The following is a 16,762-nucleotide window of genomic DNA, read 5'->3' as shown; positions in this document are numbered from 1 at the left end:
ATCTACACAATTGGGATACGATGACATGTGTCAACCAAGTCAGCGAGCCTGACCACCTGATCCCGTTAGTCACCTCTTACGACAAGCATGGGTTACTGAAGATCAGTTCTAACCCAGATTTCCATGGATCTCCAGATGACCACAAGCAACTGTGGATTGGAAAGTCAACCTGACCCCTATCTAAGACAGTCCTTACAACAACCATGGATTACCATCAAGCACAGAAAGCACAGGGTACCAGTAAGAGTCCGAACAAAACTGTCAAAACCTCACCTGTCGGAACATCTCCGGGAAATCATAGACGTAGGTGGTGCCCATTGACTGTGCCTGGAAGCGTTTGAGTTGCAGATGGTCCTTGGTGAGGTAGGGGGTGCTGATGAGGAGTCCATGAAGTGGCCCCTGCACGGCACCATATGCCTGGAACATCACCTGGCCCGTGCGGGGATCCGTCACCTCGCGGTACAGACTTATATCCAGGTAGTAACCACTCTCATTGGTCAGGAACAACCGGATTGGGAAACTTGTTCCATTGGTGGTAAGTCTGGAGGAGATGTAAACATGTCTTATAAAAGCTGCAGACTAAGGTAGGTACGAGGGGTCTAGCAAATTATCATTGCACTGCAATTGTTCATAGTTTGTTTAATGTTTCACTCCGCAATATTCCAGCTTTATGATGGTAGTCTGTATACAGTCAAGTCTGGACCTGACAATTATAAACATCTGTCTATCAACTGACTTGCCATGCATCACCAAGTCAGAAAGTCTGGCGCCCAATCTGGTCAGTTGCCGCTTACACAACCCAGATCTTCATTGGGACATAGTACAAGGGAAAAAGTTTATTCAGACGAAAAGGTAATACCATGCCGAAAAATATTATGACAGGGGTTGAAAAGTTTTTCAAAACTCAACTGGACACAGGTCCAGTAAACTTTTCAAATCCACTTGACCAAATATTAATTTCACTTGACCACAATTAACAATTTGGTTTCTTTTGCAAATAATCTTCATCACTTGGTAGCAATTGCATGTTTACTTCATCATCAAAATACATATATCAAAACATTTCAGTAGTTTGGCACTACTGTACCACGGTAAAGTTTAATGTGGATATTTACCTGACCGACCGGAGACTTCAACTCGACCCGGGCGTCAAGCAATGGTATTTTTCAACCCCTGATTATGACGACATATTCTATTCCAGTTTACTGATACCTGCACTTCATTCAGCATACAAAGATACATCAATTACAGCAAATTTAGAAATATCAGTCTTATCATATAATGTTTATCAACATTATTATGGAGTCCCAAATCCATACCTGATGGTAAACTTGAGTTCTGCGTGCAGCACTCTCATCTTCAACAGCCGACTGCCATACCTCATCACCATGCTCCTCACCGTCTCCTCCAACTAGGGGAGATAACACAGGCATTAAATACAGTTCTACATCACCATACTCCGCACCGTTTCCTCCAACTAGGGGAGATAACACAGGCATTAAATATAGTTCTACATCACCATACTCCACACCGTCTCCTCCAACTAGGGGAGATAACACAGGTATTAAATACAGTTCTATATCACCATACTCCCCACCGTCTCCTCCAACTAGGGGAGATAACACAGGTATTAAATACAGTTCTACATCACCATACTCCACACCGTCTCCTCCAACTAGGGGAGATAACACAGGTATTAAATACAGTTCTATATCACCATACTCCCCACCGTCTCCTCCAACTAGGGGAGATAACACAGGTATTAAATACAGTTCTATATCACCATACTCCCCACCGTCTCCTCCAACTAGGGGAGATAACACAGGTATTAAATATAGTTCTACATCACCATACTCCGCACCGTCTCCTCCAACTAGGGGAGATAACACAGGTATTAAATACAGTTCTATATCACCATACTCCGCACCGTCTCCTCCAACTAGGGGAGATAACACAGGTATTAAATACAGTTCTGTATCACCATGCTCCGCACCGTCTCCTCCAACTAGGGGAGATAACACAGGCATTAAATATAGTTCTACATCACCATACTCCGCACCGTTTCCTCCAACTAGGGGAGATAACACAGGCATTAAATATAGTTCTACATCACCATACTCCACACCGTCTCCTCCAACTAGGGGAGATAACACAGGTATTAAATACAGTTCTATATCACCATACTCCCCACCGTCTCCTCCAACTAGGGGAGATAACACAGGTATTAAATACAGTTCTGTATCACCATACTCCGCACCGTCTCCTCCAACTAGGGGAGATAACACAGGCATTAAATATAGTTCTACATCACCATACTCCGCACCGTCTCCTCCAACTAGGGGAGATAACACAGGTATTAAATACAGTTCTATATCACCATACTCCGCACCGTCTCCTCCAACTAGGGGAGATAACACAGGTATTAAATACAGTTCTGTATCACCATACTCCGCACCGTCTCCTCCAACTAGGGGAGATAACACAGGTATTAAATAAAATCAGTGGCAGAGTTTAGTGTGGAATAAAGCAAACTCTACAATTGTCTTGCAGGAATTGAACTGTAAATGTTATTCCGACTTACCTTTCCTGGCTCTGTGAGTGTCAGAGTTGGTACAAAGTTGAGGAAGATGTGATTACAATCAGTCTTCTTGGACTAGAACGAGAAAAAACCATATCACACCATGAAAGCAGCACATCACACCATATTCTAAAAGCAACAGTTCATGAAAACAATATCTAGGCTGGAAACACATTCTTGTTTTAATAACTGTCAAAAAGTAACTAAACTGAGAGAATTACAGGATGATATACTTTCCTCTTAAAATATTCACGTACATATGAAGCTGTCATGAGGAAGACATTACCTGAGGATGGGAGAAAGCCACTTCTAATGAGTCCATTGCTTCCAACAGAGTTCTCTCCCCTTCATTTTGCAGGTACTCAAAAGAAGCTTCCTGGAACACAGAACATCCCCATTAGACTGTAAAATGACCCCTGATATTCAATTGCATGTTATGTTGGGGTACAGTACAAATATGTACTCTTGATGAGGTCAGTCTGTGAAAACAAGGACCCAAGGACCGGAGCCCTGGGATGGCTTGACTGGACGAGTCCATAGCTCATTTTACCACACCAAAGTTTACTTTAAAGTTAAAGAAGGTTCTAAACTGTCCTGTGTTTTGTTACAGTAGTCTGCCTACTGTTAAATGTTAGTACCAGACAATCTCATAAATATGAAAATACATCAAACAAAGGTTCTTGTGAAGAATGTAGAAGTTGGTCTTCAGGTATAAGACAAAATATTATGGATGTCAACTTCTTTATTGTACATACGCAACATTTACATCCACTAAGGCAGATTTACATCCACTAAAGAGGGTTTACATCCACTAAGGCAGATTTACATCCACTAAAGAGGGTTTACATCCGCTAAGGCAGATTTACATCCACTAAGGCGGATTTACATCCACTAAAGCAGAGTTACATCCACTAAAGCAGAGTTACATCCACTAAGGCAGATATTACATCCGCTAAGGCAGATTTACATCCACTAAAGAGGGTTTACATCCACTAGGGCAGATTTACATCCACTAGGGCAGATTTACATCCACTAAAAGCAGATATTACATCCACTAAAAGCAGATTTACATCCACTAAGGCAGATATTACATCCACTAGGGCAGATTTACATCCACTTAACACTCATGCCCTGTCTGACTACAGGTATGTAGATCTATGCTGATTATAGAAGATGTCTCAAGCTCACCTTTGTGACGAGGTCGGAGTGTCTGATGATAGACCTCACAAATACACGATAGTCCGTGACCTCCTGCCCCTTGGCCACCTGCAGTGTAAGACATGATAATGATATAGATAATTCTGTTTAAAAATCAAAACCTGAATTTTGGAACCAGTAATCTAAATTGAAAAGTCTGTTACTTCACTTTCATAACATCAAACAATTTGTAGAAACCATCATACATAAACAAAATGCATGGACTAAATGAAGTCCAAGACAGTTGTGTCGATTGTACGTAAATACTTCGAGATATAATGAGAATAATGAGAATATATATAACGTGACTTTTCCAGGCTAGATATCCTGCTCAAAGTGCACAATCTGATCATTATTACCCCGGATAACCCAAGCTGCCTGTTAGGCGCTAGAAGGTTAATAGTCTCACGACTTATTTCACCGGGTACCCATTTCCTGCTGGGTGAACAGAGGCAATTGTGAACAAACTCACTTGCCTAAGGTGAGACCACATGTATCACATGCTTCATTGTGGGGCAGGACTGGAGTCCTAGAAACTCTCAGGAGTTAAGCTGCCAACACGGTCACCCATCCAAGGGCTGTCCGAGCCCAACGTTGCTTAACTTCAACTGATTTGTGACCTGACCGCTATGCACAGGACCATGTACCACCATATCCAAGGTTCAACACAAATGAAAAATAATACAAAAGGAGAGCCTAGAAAACGTTTACTTCGAGATAACTGTACACAGGTTCTAGACATTAATGCGCTAGTCGAACAAAAATGTTTCCATTCCCAATTAACTTGCAACTACAGTTAATGAATGCTGACCTTGGCCTTGCCGAGGTAGAGATGCATCATATAGTTGGCGGTAGGGATGGCCTCGAGGTCAAAGTTGCGGAGTCTGTTGATCTCGAGCTGGAAGGCCAGCGCTGGTTCCAAGTGACGGTAGATGCGATCCTCCTGGAACTGTACACACACAAAATCATCACCATGGGTCTCACATATTGTAATTGATCACACAAACACATTTGGGTGTGCACACATAAAGGCACAGAAATACAGACACGGTATTCTGACTTGAATGACTTATTTAACGCAACGTTCAGCAATATTCAGTCTGCGGTCTGTGAGTCATTGATTCTGGACTAGACAAATCCAGGGAGGGAGGGAGTGTGGTTGTACACCACTTTTGGCAAATAGTCCAGCAACATCAAGGCAAAAGACACCATAAATGGGCTTCATAACATTGTACTCATGTGGAGAATCAAACCTGGATCTTCAGTGTGAAAAGCGAACCCTTGAACCACTAGGCTACCCAACTGGTCCTTCCCACTCAAGTGACTGACATAATGAGACTCGATCTAATCAACTGGGACATGATGACATGGATCAACCAAGCCAGGTAGCCTGACCAACCGATTCATTTAGTTCTAGGACTGATTCAATGATGAATTTGACTTACAGCACTGTAAGAAACTACTGCCTACACGATCGCCCAAGACGGTTTAATTCTGTGGTGGGCTGGCAAAAAATAAATCTTACCAGCCCGACTGTCGGGCTCATATTTTATGTGTAATCATGAGAATCTTATCTGTGAGACTGCTTTTATAACAAAAACACTTGAGATGTATTAGTTGAGATTCGTGTCAAGTTGATTCAATTTTGTGGAATCCGTGTCAAGTTGATTACACTGAAGTAAGGCGAACATCTATTGCTCAATGTTAGTGAGTGAGCCAATCGTAAAAAGGCGATTGACAGTGACAGTAATGTAGAATGGCTGAAATTAAAGTTGGTCTGTTAACTTTTGGGAACGGCTGGTGATATTTCAGAGTTACCAGTCCTCGTGTCTGGTAGAATTTTCTGTCAAGTTTCCTAAACTGCTTACAGTATCAGCGGTTTCAACATACCTCAAACTTGGCTCTGAAGGTGAAGTATTTAGGTACTGTCCTCTGAAACAAAAACATAACCTTTTACAAGGATGTATCCATACAGTGATCTCATCCATGTCTCTATTAATTACAGTACTTTCACTACTTGCATGGACTAATAATTCACGCCATCCCTTCAGATGTTAGTGATTTTGACAAACTTAGATATGAATTAAAGGAACACATATTCTACAATTAAAACATGGTACAAATTATTATGCTTGCAATGATGTGGTCTTATGTACCCTCTCAGGGTGCTTTGAGTTGAAACTAAATTTACCGTAAAATCAATACATGTGGAAGCACTACTTTAGTAGCTTTATCAAGGACATATCAGATGTCATCCACGCTCATTTATGAAGCATATATATTAGGGGTGAAACGGTATACCGCGGTATTTTGCCTTTGGTTCAGTATACCGTAATGCAATCCAAAAATTCAGTATTTTCAGTTTTCACACCTTCATTTCTATCTAGTCATAAAATGACGGTTTTGTTCATTCAAAATAACAAAGATTATGGTTATGTCTTTCCATGTTTTTTAACAATGTAAGGTTTGGCTCTTGTTGTCAGTTTTCTGCATTATGATCATATCTCATATAACGAATCAAAATGGAAATGAACCGACTGACTGAGTTTTGTTTTTACACCGCTTTTAGCAATATTCTCACGGCGGGGACACTAGAAATGGGCTTCACACATTGTATGGGATTCGAACCGGTCTTCGGTGGGACGAGCCAACGCTTTAACCACTAGGCTACCCCACCACCCCGGAAATGAACCGAAGGCCTTGTACCGCAATATGTACTATACCATGGTAAGCGCACCTCTAGCATATATTTGCCATATCACAAACCGAGCCCTTTTCTGAAAGCCGAGCTCATGGACTTAAGTAGTGACAGTGAGGTAGTCATCCACTCACCTTATGTAGTACAACGAAGGTGACTCGGCGGATACCACGATCGTACATCATTTGTGCCTGTAAAATATCAATCACACAATGGTTGAGTTTGTTTCAATTCTTGGTCGGATCAGTATCTCAATGCTGCCATGGACATTTCAACATGTGCAGGTCAACAAAGGGGTAAATGTTTAACATGAAACAAGTGAAAAACTATCTTAAATGTATGAAGAGTTTCTATCCATAAAAGGTCAACATTAAATCTGCTCACTGAAGAATTGAATACTGTGCAATATAATTGTGTTTTGTTCACTGATTACAGCTGTTTTTGTGATTTTTACTGGTTTAAAAGGAATCAAAATTGAAACTTTTTCTGCAGAAAAGCCTTGCAAAAATATAGTGGTTATCTTATCTCTATCACAATGATGATGAGTGAGTGAGTGCTATATGGCGGCAGTCTGTTTAGGACAAGACAATCCAGTGATCAATAGCATGAGCATCGATCTACGCAACTGGGAACCCATGACATGTGTCAACCAATTCAGTGAGCCTGACCACCGATCCTGTTCATCGCCTCTTACGACAAGTATGGGTTACTGAAGATCAATATTCTAACCCGGACCTTCACGGGTATATCACAATGAGATCTGACTGGTAAACATGATCTTGTTAACATACTACATATGAAACAACATGAGAAAACCGACTGACCTTCTCCCGGCAGAAGAGATGGAACTGATTCGCCAGCTCGTCGTCCTCCATCTGGGAGTGGCAGCTGATGGCCACGTTGATGATGTGGATGGGGTCGTCCACGTCCGACATACTCTGTACAACAATCAACACATTAACGAGTGTTTACAGAATAAGGGCTATAGCTGTGTATGGAGTGGAGTGAGTGATTCTGGTATTATGCTGCTCCTACCAATATTCCAGCATTATCACATGGGGCCCATGAAGGGAATCAAACCCTGGTCTTCAGCATGACAAACTAACACTTAACCACTAGGCTACCCCACTGCCCCGATGTGAAATTAGGTTTAACACTGCATTCATGATTACAGCACTTAAAAGCAACATACAGGCCTAAACTGAGGTACTTAACACTTAAAAGACGTATGAAAGTATAAAAGAACATGTATGGTACAGGTAAACCAAGAATGTTAGGTTCCAATCAAACAAAAGCCAATCCTGACATATCAAAGGGAAGTAACTCTAACAAAAGCAATGCAATGATACTTACATGTACAGATGTGGAATCTTCAGCATTGAGGAAGCAGTGTTCTGACAACAGTGGGCTCGCTGGGGGTGTGTCGAGGGAGAAGCTCTCGATCAACTTGTCGAAATTCCTGTAATTACAAAAATCACAATAACCATTGGCATGGGCATTAAATTACCCTTGACAAAACACGGACCAAACCACATCATATTCATAGCATAACAATGTCAATCAAACATAATCTTTCTTTCGGATATATTTTTCACTTCCATAATCCCTCAAAGAAAAAGCAATCCAATACAAAATGTTATACTTTACATTTTGATTATAATTTTTGGCTGTGATCACTGAATCAGTAAACTATCAAAGTGAACTTACTTTTGGAAATCTGAAAATGAGGCGAAGGCAGCCATGACACCCATCCTCTGACAGATGGGGATCTCCTCTACTAGTTCATTGGCAAGAGAGACGTCCTCGTCCTCACTTGGCACTCGCATCAATGAACTCTCGAAGCGAGTCACCATCAACCTGTATGTAGTCAGGCAGATACATCAAAACATGTTCTGTTTGTTTACTATTGTTTAAATAAGTGAGTTTTAGTTTCACACCACCTTTAGAAATCATCCCGCAACATCACGGCAGGGGACACCAGAAATAGGCTTCACACATTGTACCCGGGTCTTCTGCGTGACGAGCGAAGACTTTAACCACGAGGCTACCCCACCACCCGGACTGTTGTCAAATACTGTGGTAAGCAATATTTAAGCAATATCACAGTGACCTGTGAATGATCCAGTCAGGGCCAGATGAACTAGTGGTTGATAAAGTGAGCAAACTGTCGTGCCATTTGGGTGTGAAATGTAAGACTTTGAATGATGTCATCCTTTTAAGCTGGGGACAAATTCTACCACAGAATTCACAAAAGGGCAACATATATGGACTGGACAAGTAATGTTCACGATCATACTTTCAGGGTTTTTCTTGTTTACAAATTTCTCTGCTCCGACTTCAAGTCAGAAAAAAAAAACATGAATATTTTAGTCCCTTAAATGAAAACATTGTGAATATCATTTCTATTTGTTCATAAATGCATAACACATGAAAGAATGTTATCATGCCAAAGAATGTTTGAATACATTTCATGCACATTATATCACATTTGCAACCCATTCAGATATGTGTTATGACAAGAATGTGGTCCTTGGATCTGAGCTCTCTATTGTACTGATTATGGAGAGGGTTGTGCTGTTGACACCGTTAGGGTGTGACCATATAACTACACACCTGTTAGGATGTGACAATGTAACTACACACCTGTTAGGATGTGACCATGTAACTACACACCTGTTAGGATGTGACCATGTAACTACGCACCTGTTAGGATGTGGCCTTGTAAAGGATGTGACCATGTAAAGGATGTGACCATGTAAAGGATGTGACCATGTAACTACACACCTGGTTGGGTGTGATCATTTAAAGGATGTGACCATGTAAAGGATGTGACAATGTAACTACACACCTGTTAGGATGTGACCATGTAACTACGCACCAGTTAGGATGTGACCATGTAAAGGATGTGACCATGTAACTACACACCTGTTAGGATGTGACCATGTAATGCACCTGTTAGGATGTGACATGTAACTACAGGAGGATGTGACATGTAAAATGTAACTCACGATGTGACCTGTTAGGATGTGACCTCGGCAGGAGAAACCTGAACTCCACCACTCTCAGCCCATCCTCCAGCATACAGTGTTGGAGGCAGTGCAGCTCGTAGGCGATGTAGGCACGGCGGACATATACCTGACACACAGACACAGGTTGCTGTTAGCATGGCATGAAGTACACAGAACCTTCTGCATCTTATGAAATATTCAGTATCTGTTTCCACAACAGCAGTGGACATGGCCTTGTTTTGTGCTCCTGATCATATCCCATCATCGCACGGATTTGGCATCAAAGAGTGCATGTGTACCCGGAACTGCAGATTCCCCTGGTGGGACATGTTTGGGACATTAAAGTCAATACTGAAGACATTGTAATGAAACTGGACCTCATTCCACCAAACAATTGTAGCACAGCGACAGTCTAAAGTGTGAAAGTAAGTTGGTTGGTCTGTTGTTTAACGCTACACTCAGCAATGTTCCAACTATATGGAGGCGGTCTGTAAACAATAGTCTGGACAGACAATCCAGTGATCAACAACAGAAGTATCGACACAGAGGAATGTGGAGTATTGGTATGGGTTATTAGACTGCTTAGTACTTTCTGCGATTCAGTGAGTGAGTGAGTTTAGTTTTACGCCGGACTCAGCAATATTCCAGCTATATGGCAGCGGTCTGTAAATAAACAAGTCTGGACCAGACAATCCAGTGATCAACAGCATGAGCATCGATCTGCGGAATTGGGAACCGATGACATGTGTCAACCAAGTCAGCGCAACTGACCACCCGATCCCGTTAGTCGTTCTGCGATTCAGATGGGAGTAGATTCTGAACACCAGTAACCACATACCTCCAGGGCAGCACTCTTCACCAAGTCATTGCTGTGAAAGAAGAACTCCTGCAGAACATCATAGATGGCGGTCTCCGAGTTGATCAGTTTCTGTTGAGAAGACGGACACGTGACATTATTCCTGCATTGAAACATGTTCAGCGCTATCTCCCAGCATGCACCACACCAGGTATTCACAAGCTTACAAAATGGAGAACAAAAGAAAAAAGGAAAACGAAAAAGGTTCTTAAACCCCACATCCACACAGCAATTGAAATTCAAAATGCAAATCTGAACAAAGGAACAATAACAAACTTTGAGATGATTATCCAAAGCTGTAACACAAATACATCACAGAAACAAGGTACCAAATGATCTTACAACAGTTAAATTTGGAAATACAGAATAGGAATCACTCGGTTACTCCCAGTCCCCGCCAGACAGAAATATTTGGGGAGCCATGTTACAAGTGAGTCAGTGAGTGAGTCTGGTTTGACTCGACTTTGAACAGTATTTCAGTTATACAACATGTGAGTTTGATGTCTTGGAGTGAGTGAGTGATGTCTTGGACTGACTGACTGACTGACTGAGTTTGGTTTTACGCCGCTTTTAGCAATATTCCAGCAACATCACAGCGGGAGACACCAGAAATGGGCTTCACACATTGTGCCCATGTGGGGATTCGAACCCGGGTCTTCGGCGTGACGGCCAACGCTTTAACCATTAGGCTACCCCACCGCCCGTGATGTCTTGGGTGAGTGAGTGATGTCTTGGAAAGCCCCAAGGGATTGATGTAGGTTTTAGATGTTTACCATCTTGGTAAAACCCATAAACTCGTGTATAGTGTTGACACTCTGGAGTGAGTGAGTTAGATTGGTTTTACGCCGCTTTTAGCAATATTCCAGCAACATCACAGTGGGAGACACCAGAAATGGGCTTCACACATTGTATCCCTGTGGGGAATCGAACCCAGGCATGATGAGCAAACGCTTTAACCACTTGGCTACCCCATTGCCCCGACAACTCTAGACACATAATCAGGATGAACTGGGATTGAACCACAGCTATGCATTTCTGGCATGCCTATCATGGCACATAAGACAGGATAAAGACAAGATACAGATAAACTTATGCATAACAGACTGGTAACCAGTGACCCAAAACAGGTTCTGTTGCAGAGTTCAGTATTTGTATGTTCCATTCAGTATTTACATTTCATACTTTGTACTGTCCTGTCGTTAGTGAGTTGCACTGGTGCTTTGACCAACATTCCAGTTACATCACAGCATGTCAGCCCCAAGCAATACAGGACACAGGCATTTACCTCTTCGGTAAATACACAGGCAAGTATGGTGCTAACAAACGCAGACACAGGGCAAACGGAGATTCAAACCAAAGGTCATTGGTTTCTGGTGGTCTCAAGGGACACAACTCTGCTGAGTGAATTGCGGCACAGTAACCGACTAAACCAGCTGAACCTCCACGCCTGAAAAGCTGTGATACAAAATAGGTGACTTTAATGTGAACAGCAAACTGCTGCCAAAGATATGTAAGAAACATGTGAAAGTTGTGCTGTATTTACCGGTACTTGGAGAAAAGGTCTTCACTGATTGGACAATCAGTGTTAACTATTTGTGCAGAGTATAACTATTTGTCATGTGTTTGTGAGTGAGTGAGTGAAAGTGAGCCAGTATTTCAGGCTTTTAAAAATGACACAAAGAATCATTACACATATGGTTCCTGCCCTTATCCAGTGACTGGAATAAGCAAAATTATTCCTAATTTACCGACTGTCTACTTGAAAACTTTTGTGGTCATTAATGTATTTCTTTGGATTGTCAGTGTAGAGTGAGTGAGTGAGTTGAGTTTTACGCCGCACTCAGCAATATTCCAGCTATATGGCGGTGGTCTGTAAATAATCTTGTCAGTGTAGAAAAACACCTTTAAAAAGTTGAGTTATCTTAACAATGCATAGTTAGGACCTTTTAGAAGTGTCCATGTCATTAGTCTATCTCTGAGAACAGATCAATCATCAGTAAACATTACGATGAATCGCTTTCCCAACTGCTTGTTTTGTTTACTCATTTTACCAGGAATTCGAAGACATGAACTGGAATTTTAAAAATTCATCTGAATTTGAGGACATGATCAATTTACTTTCCCATAAAGGGTCAAGACGGGCAAACAACAAAGAAATCCTTCCTAAAAAAGTATCTTATCATCAACAAGTTCTCCATGCCAAGAATAAAGTATTGGAAACAAACAAGTTCAAAATACTTGCTCAGCAATATTTCAACTATATGACAGTGGACTAATTAATCAAGTCTGGACCAGACAATCCAGTGATTGACATCATGAGCATCGATCTATGCAAATGCTGCATGATGACGTACATCAAAGCCTGGCAACCCAAACATGTTAGTAACTTCTTACGACTAGCATGGGTTGCTAAAGGAAATTTCTACCCCAAACCTTCATGGGTCATTTCACGGATATTCATGGGTCTCAAGCAGTGCCCTCTGATAATTTAAAGTAAGCAAACTGCAAAAGTAATTCCCATGGAGCTGAAAATGCAATGTTCATTGCTCACTGATCTGCATAATCTTGCTAAATTTCTTAAACATGTGTTTGAAGGTATAAAACTAAAGAAAGTAACTCTGTAAAATCTTATGTTATATTGTACATTTGTACTTTGTGTCATATGGCCTTTCTACAAATAAAAATCTTGAATCTTGAGCGGCATAATAATGCACCACTTCAGGCATATATTGCCTGCATATTGAGTCACGCGCTTTACAAACATATAATTATTAATATTAAATTCTGATATGAAAGTAAGTAAGACAAGGTTAACTATATGCCTCAAGACTTTCGTACAGTGGATCATCAATGAACATAATTAATATCCCACATATTTCATATTTCTGAAACCATAAATCCATGATATTTTTAAATGCTACAAAAGGAAATATTCCTACTCATTTATGTGTGTCAAGTAATATTGGGGGGCTCTAATTAAAACCACAACTAGTGGGTTTAATTTGTTGTCAAGCATTAAAGAGAAAAACCCTACGAAACTAAACTTTTTGATAATACTATGAGGCAATTTCATATGCCAGTGATACCTTTGTTAGTTAATAGATAAAAAAGATACGGACTGTCATGCACATTTTTTCACTTAGTATTGCAAACTAGACTGTAAATTGGTTAAGGGATGCTTACTTGGGTAGGGGCCACACGCAGCTACGCTATGTTGCCATAGGAACCTAATCAAAATCATGGATGCATTAAATCTGAATTATTACCGATGTCAAAACTGCGTAGAAATCAAGCACAGAGTATGCATGAGAATGCCATCTTACAAGCTGCATAGAGAAAGATTATTAAGCACAATAAGCAGCATATTATCTTAAATTTTACAGAAGTATAATTTGATCAAGTTGAAGAAGCAGATATTACACAATGACTACTACATTGTCCATAGTTGATCTTTCTTGAGATATCGTTTATGAAGTTAATTAAAATTCTGATAAAATATTTTCAAGAAGTGCTATAGAAAGTGAGAGAATGCTCTGTGAGGGTGGAGATAGAAAGTGTATTTAGATATCATTAACAACATTGATTAGTTAGCAAAGCTTGGGAGGAATCATGCTGTTTTCTGCTGTTATTAACAACAGTTGATATCAAAGCATACAAACGTGAGACTTTATTCATTAACCATACACAATGAATTATTTATTATTATCACCTTTACGTTTGAGACCCTCTTGAAATCATTAAGGCACATCACCTACCAAAAATGATCAAAGTGCACTTTAATAATTCAATAAAGTTTAAGCTGTCAAACTATTCTATGAAACTATCAAGTGTCTATATATCTGAGGTGAGGTGTAATTGGGTTTAACGTCGTGCTTGAGAATATTTCGCTCATATGACGACGTGCATGCGTGTGTATGTGTATGTGCGGCTGCTTGTACTAGCCCAGACTGAAGCTGGTTTTATAGTGCTAGCCCACTGAGATACCATGCCACAGTGAAGCATGAATACCCCACTCAGACACATTAAACTGACTCCGAGCCGACCAGTCCTTGTTGTACCCATTAATGCCGGGCGCCAGGCAGGGACCAACAAGTACCATATTTTAACGTCTTTTGGTATGACGCGGTCGGGGATCGAACCCGCGACCTTCCGCTCTCCGGGCAGACGCTCTAACCACTACACCACAGAGGCGGTCTCTATATCTGAGTGAGTAAGTTAGGTTTTACGCTGCTTTTAGCAATATTCCAGCAATATCACGGCGGGGGACACCAGAAATGGGCTTCACACATTGTGCCCATGTGGGGATTCGAACCCGGGTCTTCGGCGTGACGAGCGAACGCTTTAACCACTAGGCTACCCCAACGCCCCTCTATATATCTGAGAAATAGAAACCAATATATTGTATATACAGAATACTCTACCAATTTCATATACCATGTATATCACAAGTTGTTTCATAATGCATTAACTAGCGAAATTGGCACAGATACACTTGAGACAAGCCAGATCTCACCTTCAAACCACCCAATGCTTAGTCCGCTCTCCTAAGAGGACCATATATTCCATAATGAAAATACATCAGTGTAGCTCATGATAGAGATTACAATAGCATACCAATAACATACCATATATCATCTGCATATCACAGGTGAAAGCTAAACAAGTTGAAACATAAATGGTATCTGATAGGCACAAGTGCAGTGTTTCTTACACACCTTAAAATCGCACCGATTTTAGTATCAAATCAAGATACATTTGATATATTCCTAAGATCACAGCAGCATTAATACATCAATGGTCACTTCTGACGTTATCTGGCCTACTGCTTCGTACTCATACCTCGGGTGACCCCCATGTCTTACCTGTGGATTATCAATGCAAATACGAGTATGATAATGGGGACAAGATAACACCTCTCATTTATGAATACTCTGAAACCATAAAGTTTGAACACCGACATAAGTGAGTTCGACCCAAGCATCAATCTGTTACAATCCTGAATGTAGGCCATCATAATCTGTCTTTAGGTCATCACCATTAAGTAACTAATCATGGATCTGGAATTTGCTTTCACACACGTCATACGAATTTTCTCAAATGGGTCTCTTACATACAGGTGTGTAGGAAACTCTGGGCATATCAAAGTGAAAAGCATATCTGAAGCTGATAAACAAGCAGCCAGATAAGCTGATTTTAGCACTGGGTAGAGCTACCCATACAAGCCTGTCGACAGACGAATTGATTCTGCACTAAACATACCATGTACTGCTATTCTATCACTATTAATGTAAAGTGTACTATGATCAGTACTTAACAATGAAAAATTTAAGAAAAAAATGTAAGAAATCTGCCCTTCTAACCAGCAACAAATACAAATAATGAGCTAGTATCATATTTCCCCGTTTGCAATTTACCAGCAAATCAAGGCACTGGACACCAGCAATTTGGCCACACACATTGTAAGCATATGGGGAATCCAACCCCGATGAATGATTCTTTATCGCTCCCAATACCTTAACCATGATGATGACGTCATGCTAATGTTCTGATGGCATCACATCGGATTGTATTTGATTCAAGTCAGGATTTCCCTTGCCATTTCGATTGTGCCTTCTTAACAAGTAGGAAGGCATTTCCTATTCTCGCGGTACTTACGGATATCAGCTGAAAAAATAACACAAACAATTCTTATCATATGAATGCGTGTTGTTTTTAAATGAAGGGCCTTCTCCTCTAACATCTACATCTATCAGCTGCCAGATCCATCAGGTGAATTACCACTCGTGAGCCCGGTGATAAACAATGCCATCCGCCACTGATGAAATGAGGCTTCTCCCATTCTCCGCGTTATAACGAGGAAGTGATGTTATGGAGTGTATGGAAGAGCAATCCTGACAGCAAGGGCGGGATAAAGTTAAGATACATCTAAGTTGGTATAAACTCATCAATATTCGTGACATTGCAAGATTTTGATCACTCGCAGATTTGGGCCACTACGAAAATAGGAAATCCGTGAGAATACAAGACGGAACTATAATACTAACTAGTTATTATGTAAAAAAATATATCAACTGGCTACGGAAACTGTGACCTTGAATAAATCATATCATGAGTGTGGACAAGTTGAAAAGCCACTTTGAAAAGCCAATTGTTTACCACTTCACTGAAACCCAAAACAGACAGGCCAAGAATAATCTATCAGGAATGATCCAGGATTCGGACATATCTGAAGGCCAACAGTGTGTAGGTGACCTCGTCAGAAATGGTTGTAAACTGGTATTAGGCCATGTATTATCTATATCTGTAAGGATGTCAGATCTGATAACAGTCGTTAGAGTGAGGAGATAATATCGCATTTAAATGTTTTGTACTTACATAACAATTGTGGGCATACATGTGTCTGTGTGTTGTGTTGTGTTGTGTTG

General features: G+C 40.8%; 1 protein-coding gene across 1 annotated transcript in view; it reads right to left on the bottom strand.

The window, feature by feature from the left end:
* The window catches only part of LOC124277824 (acetyl-CoA carboxylase-like), a 69,387-nt gene that overhangs the window by 16,327 nt on the left and 36,298 nt on the right, over positions 1-16,762 (bottom strand). The window contains 14 exon segments of the mRNA XM_046713538.1: positions 274-541; positions 1,320-1,411; positions 2,582-2,653; positions 2,865-2,954; positions 3,767-3,844; positions 4,587-4,724; positions 5,666-5,707; positions 6,608-6,664; positions 7,298-7,411; positions 7,827-7,932; positions 8,181-8,330; positions 9,490-9,608; positions 10,320-10,409; positions 14,047-14,088. Of these exon segments, the coding sequence (XP_046569494.1) occupies positions 274-541; positions 1,320-1,411; positions 2,582-2,653; positions 2,865-2,954; positions 3,767-3,844; positions 4,587-4,724; positions 5,666-5,707; positions 6,608-6,664; positions 7,298-7,411; positions 7,827-7,932; positions 8,181-8,330; positions 9,490-9,608; positions 10,320-10,409; positions 14,047-14,088 (1,458 nt within the window).

Source organism: Haliotis rubra, unplaced genomic scaffold, assembly GCF_003918875.1.
Source record: "Haliotis rubra isolate DU_JTF1 unplaced genomic scaffold, ASM391887v1 Scf228, whole genome shotgun sequence".
Lineage (NCBI taxonomy): Eukaryota > Metazoa > Mollusca > Gastropoda > Lepetellida > Haliotidae > Haliotis > Haliotis rubra.
This window is presented reverse-complemented; position numbering and strand designations above follow the sequence as displayed.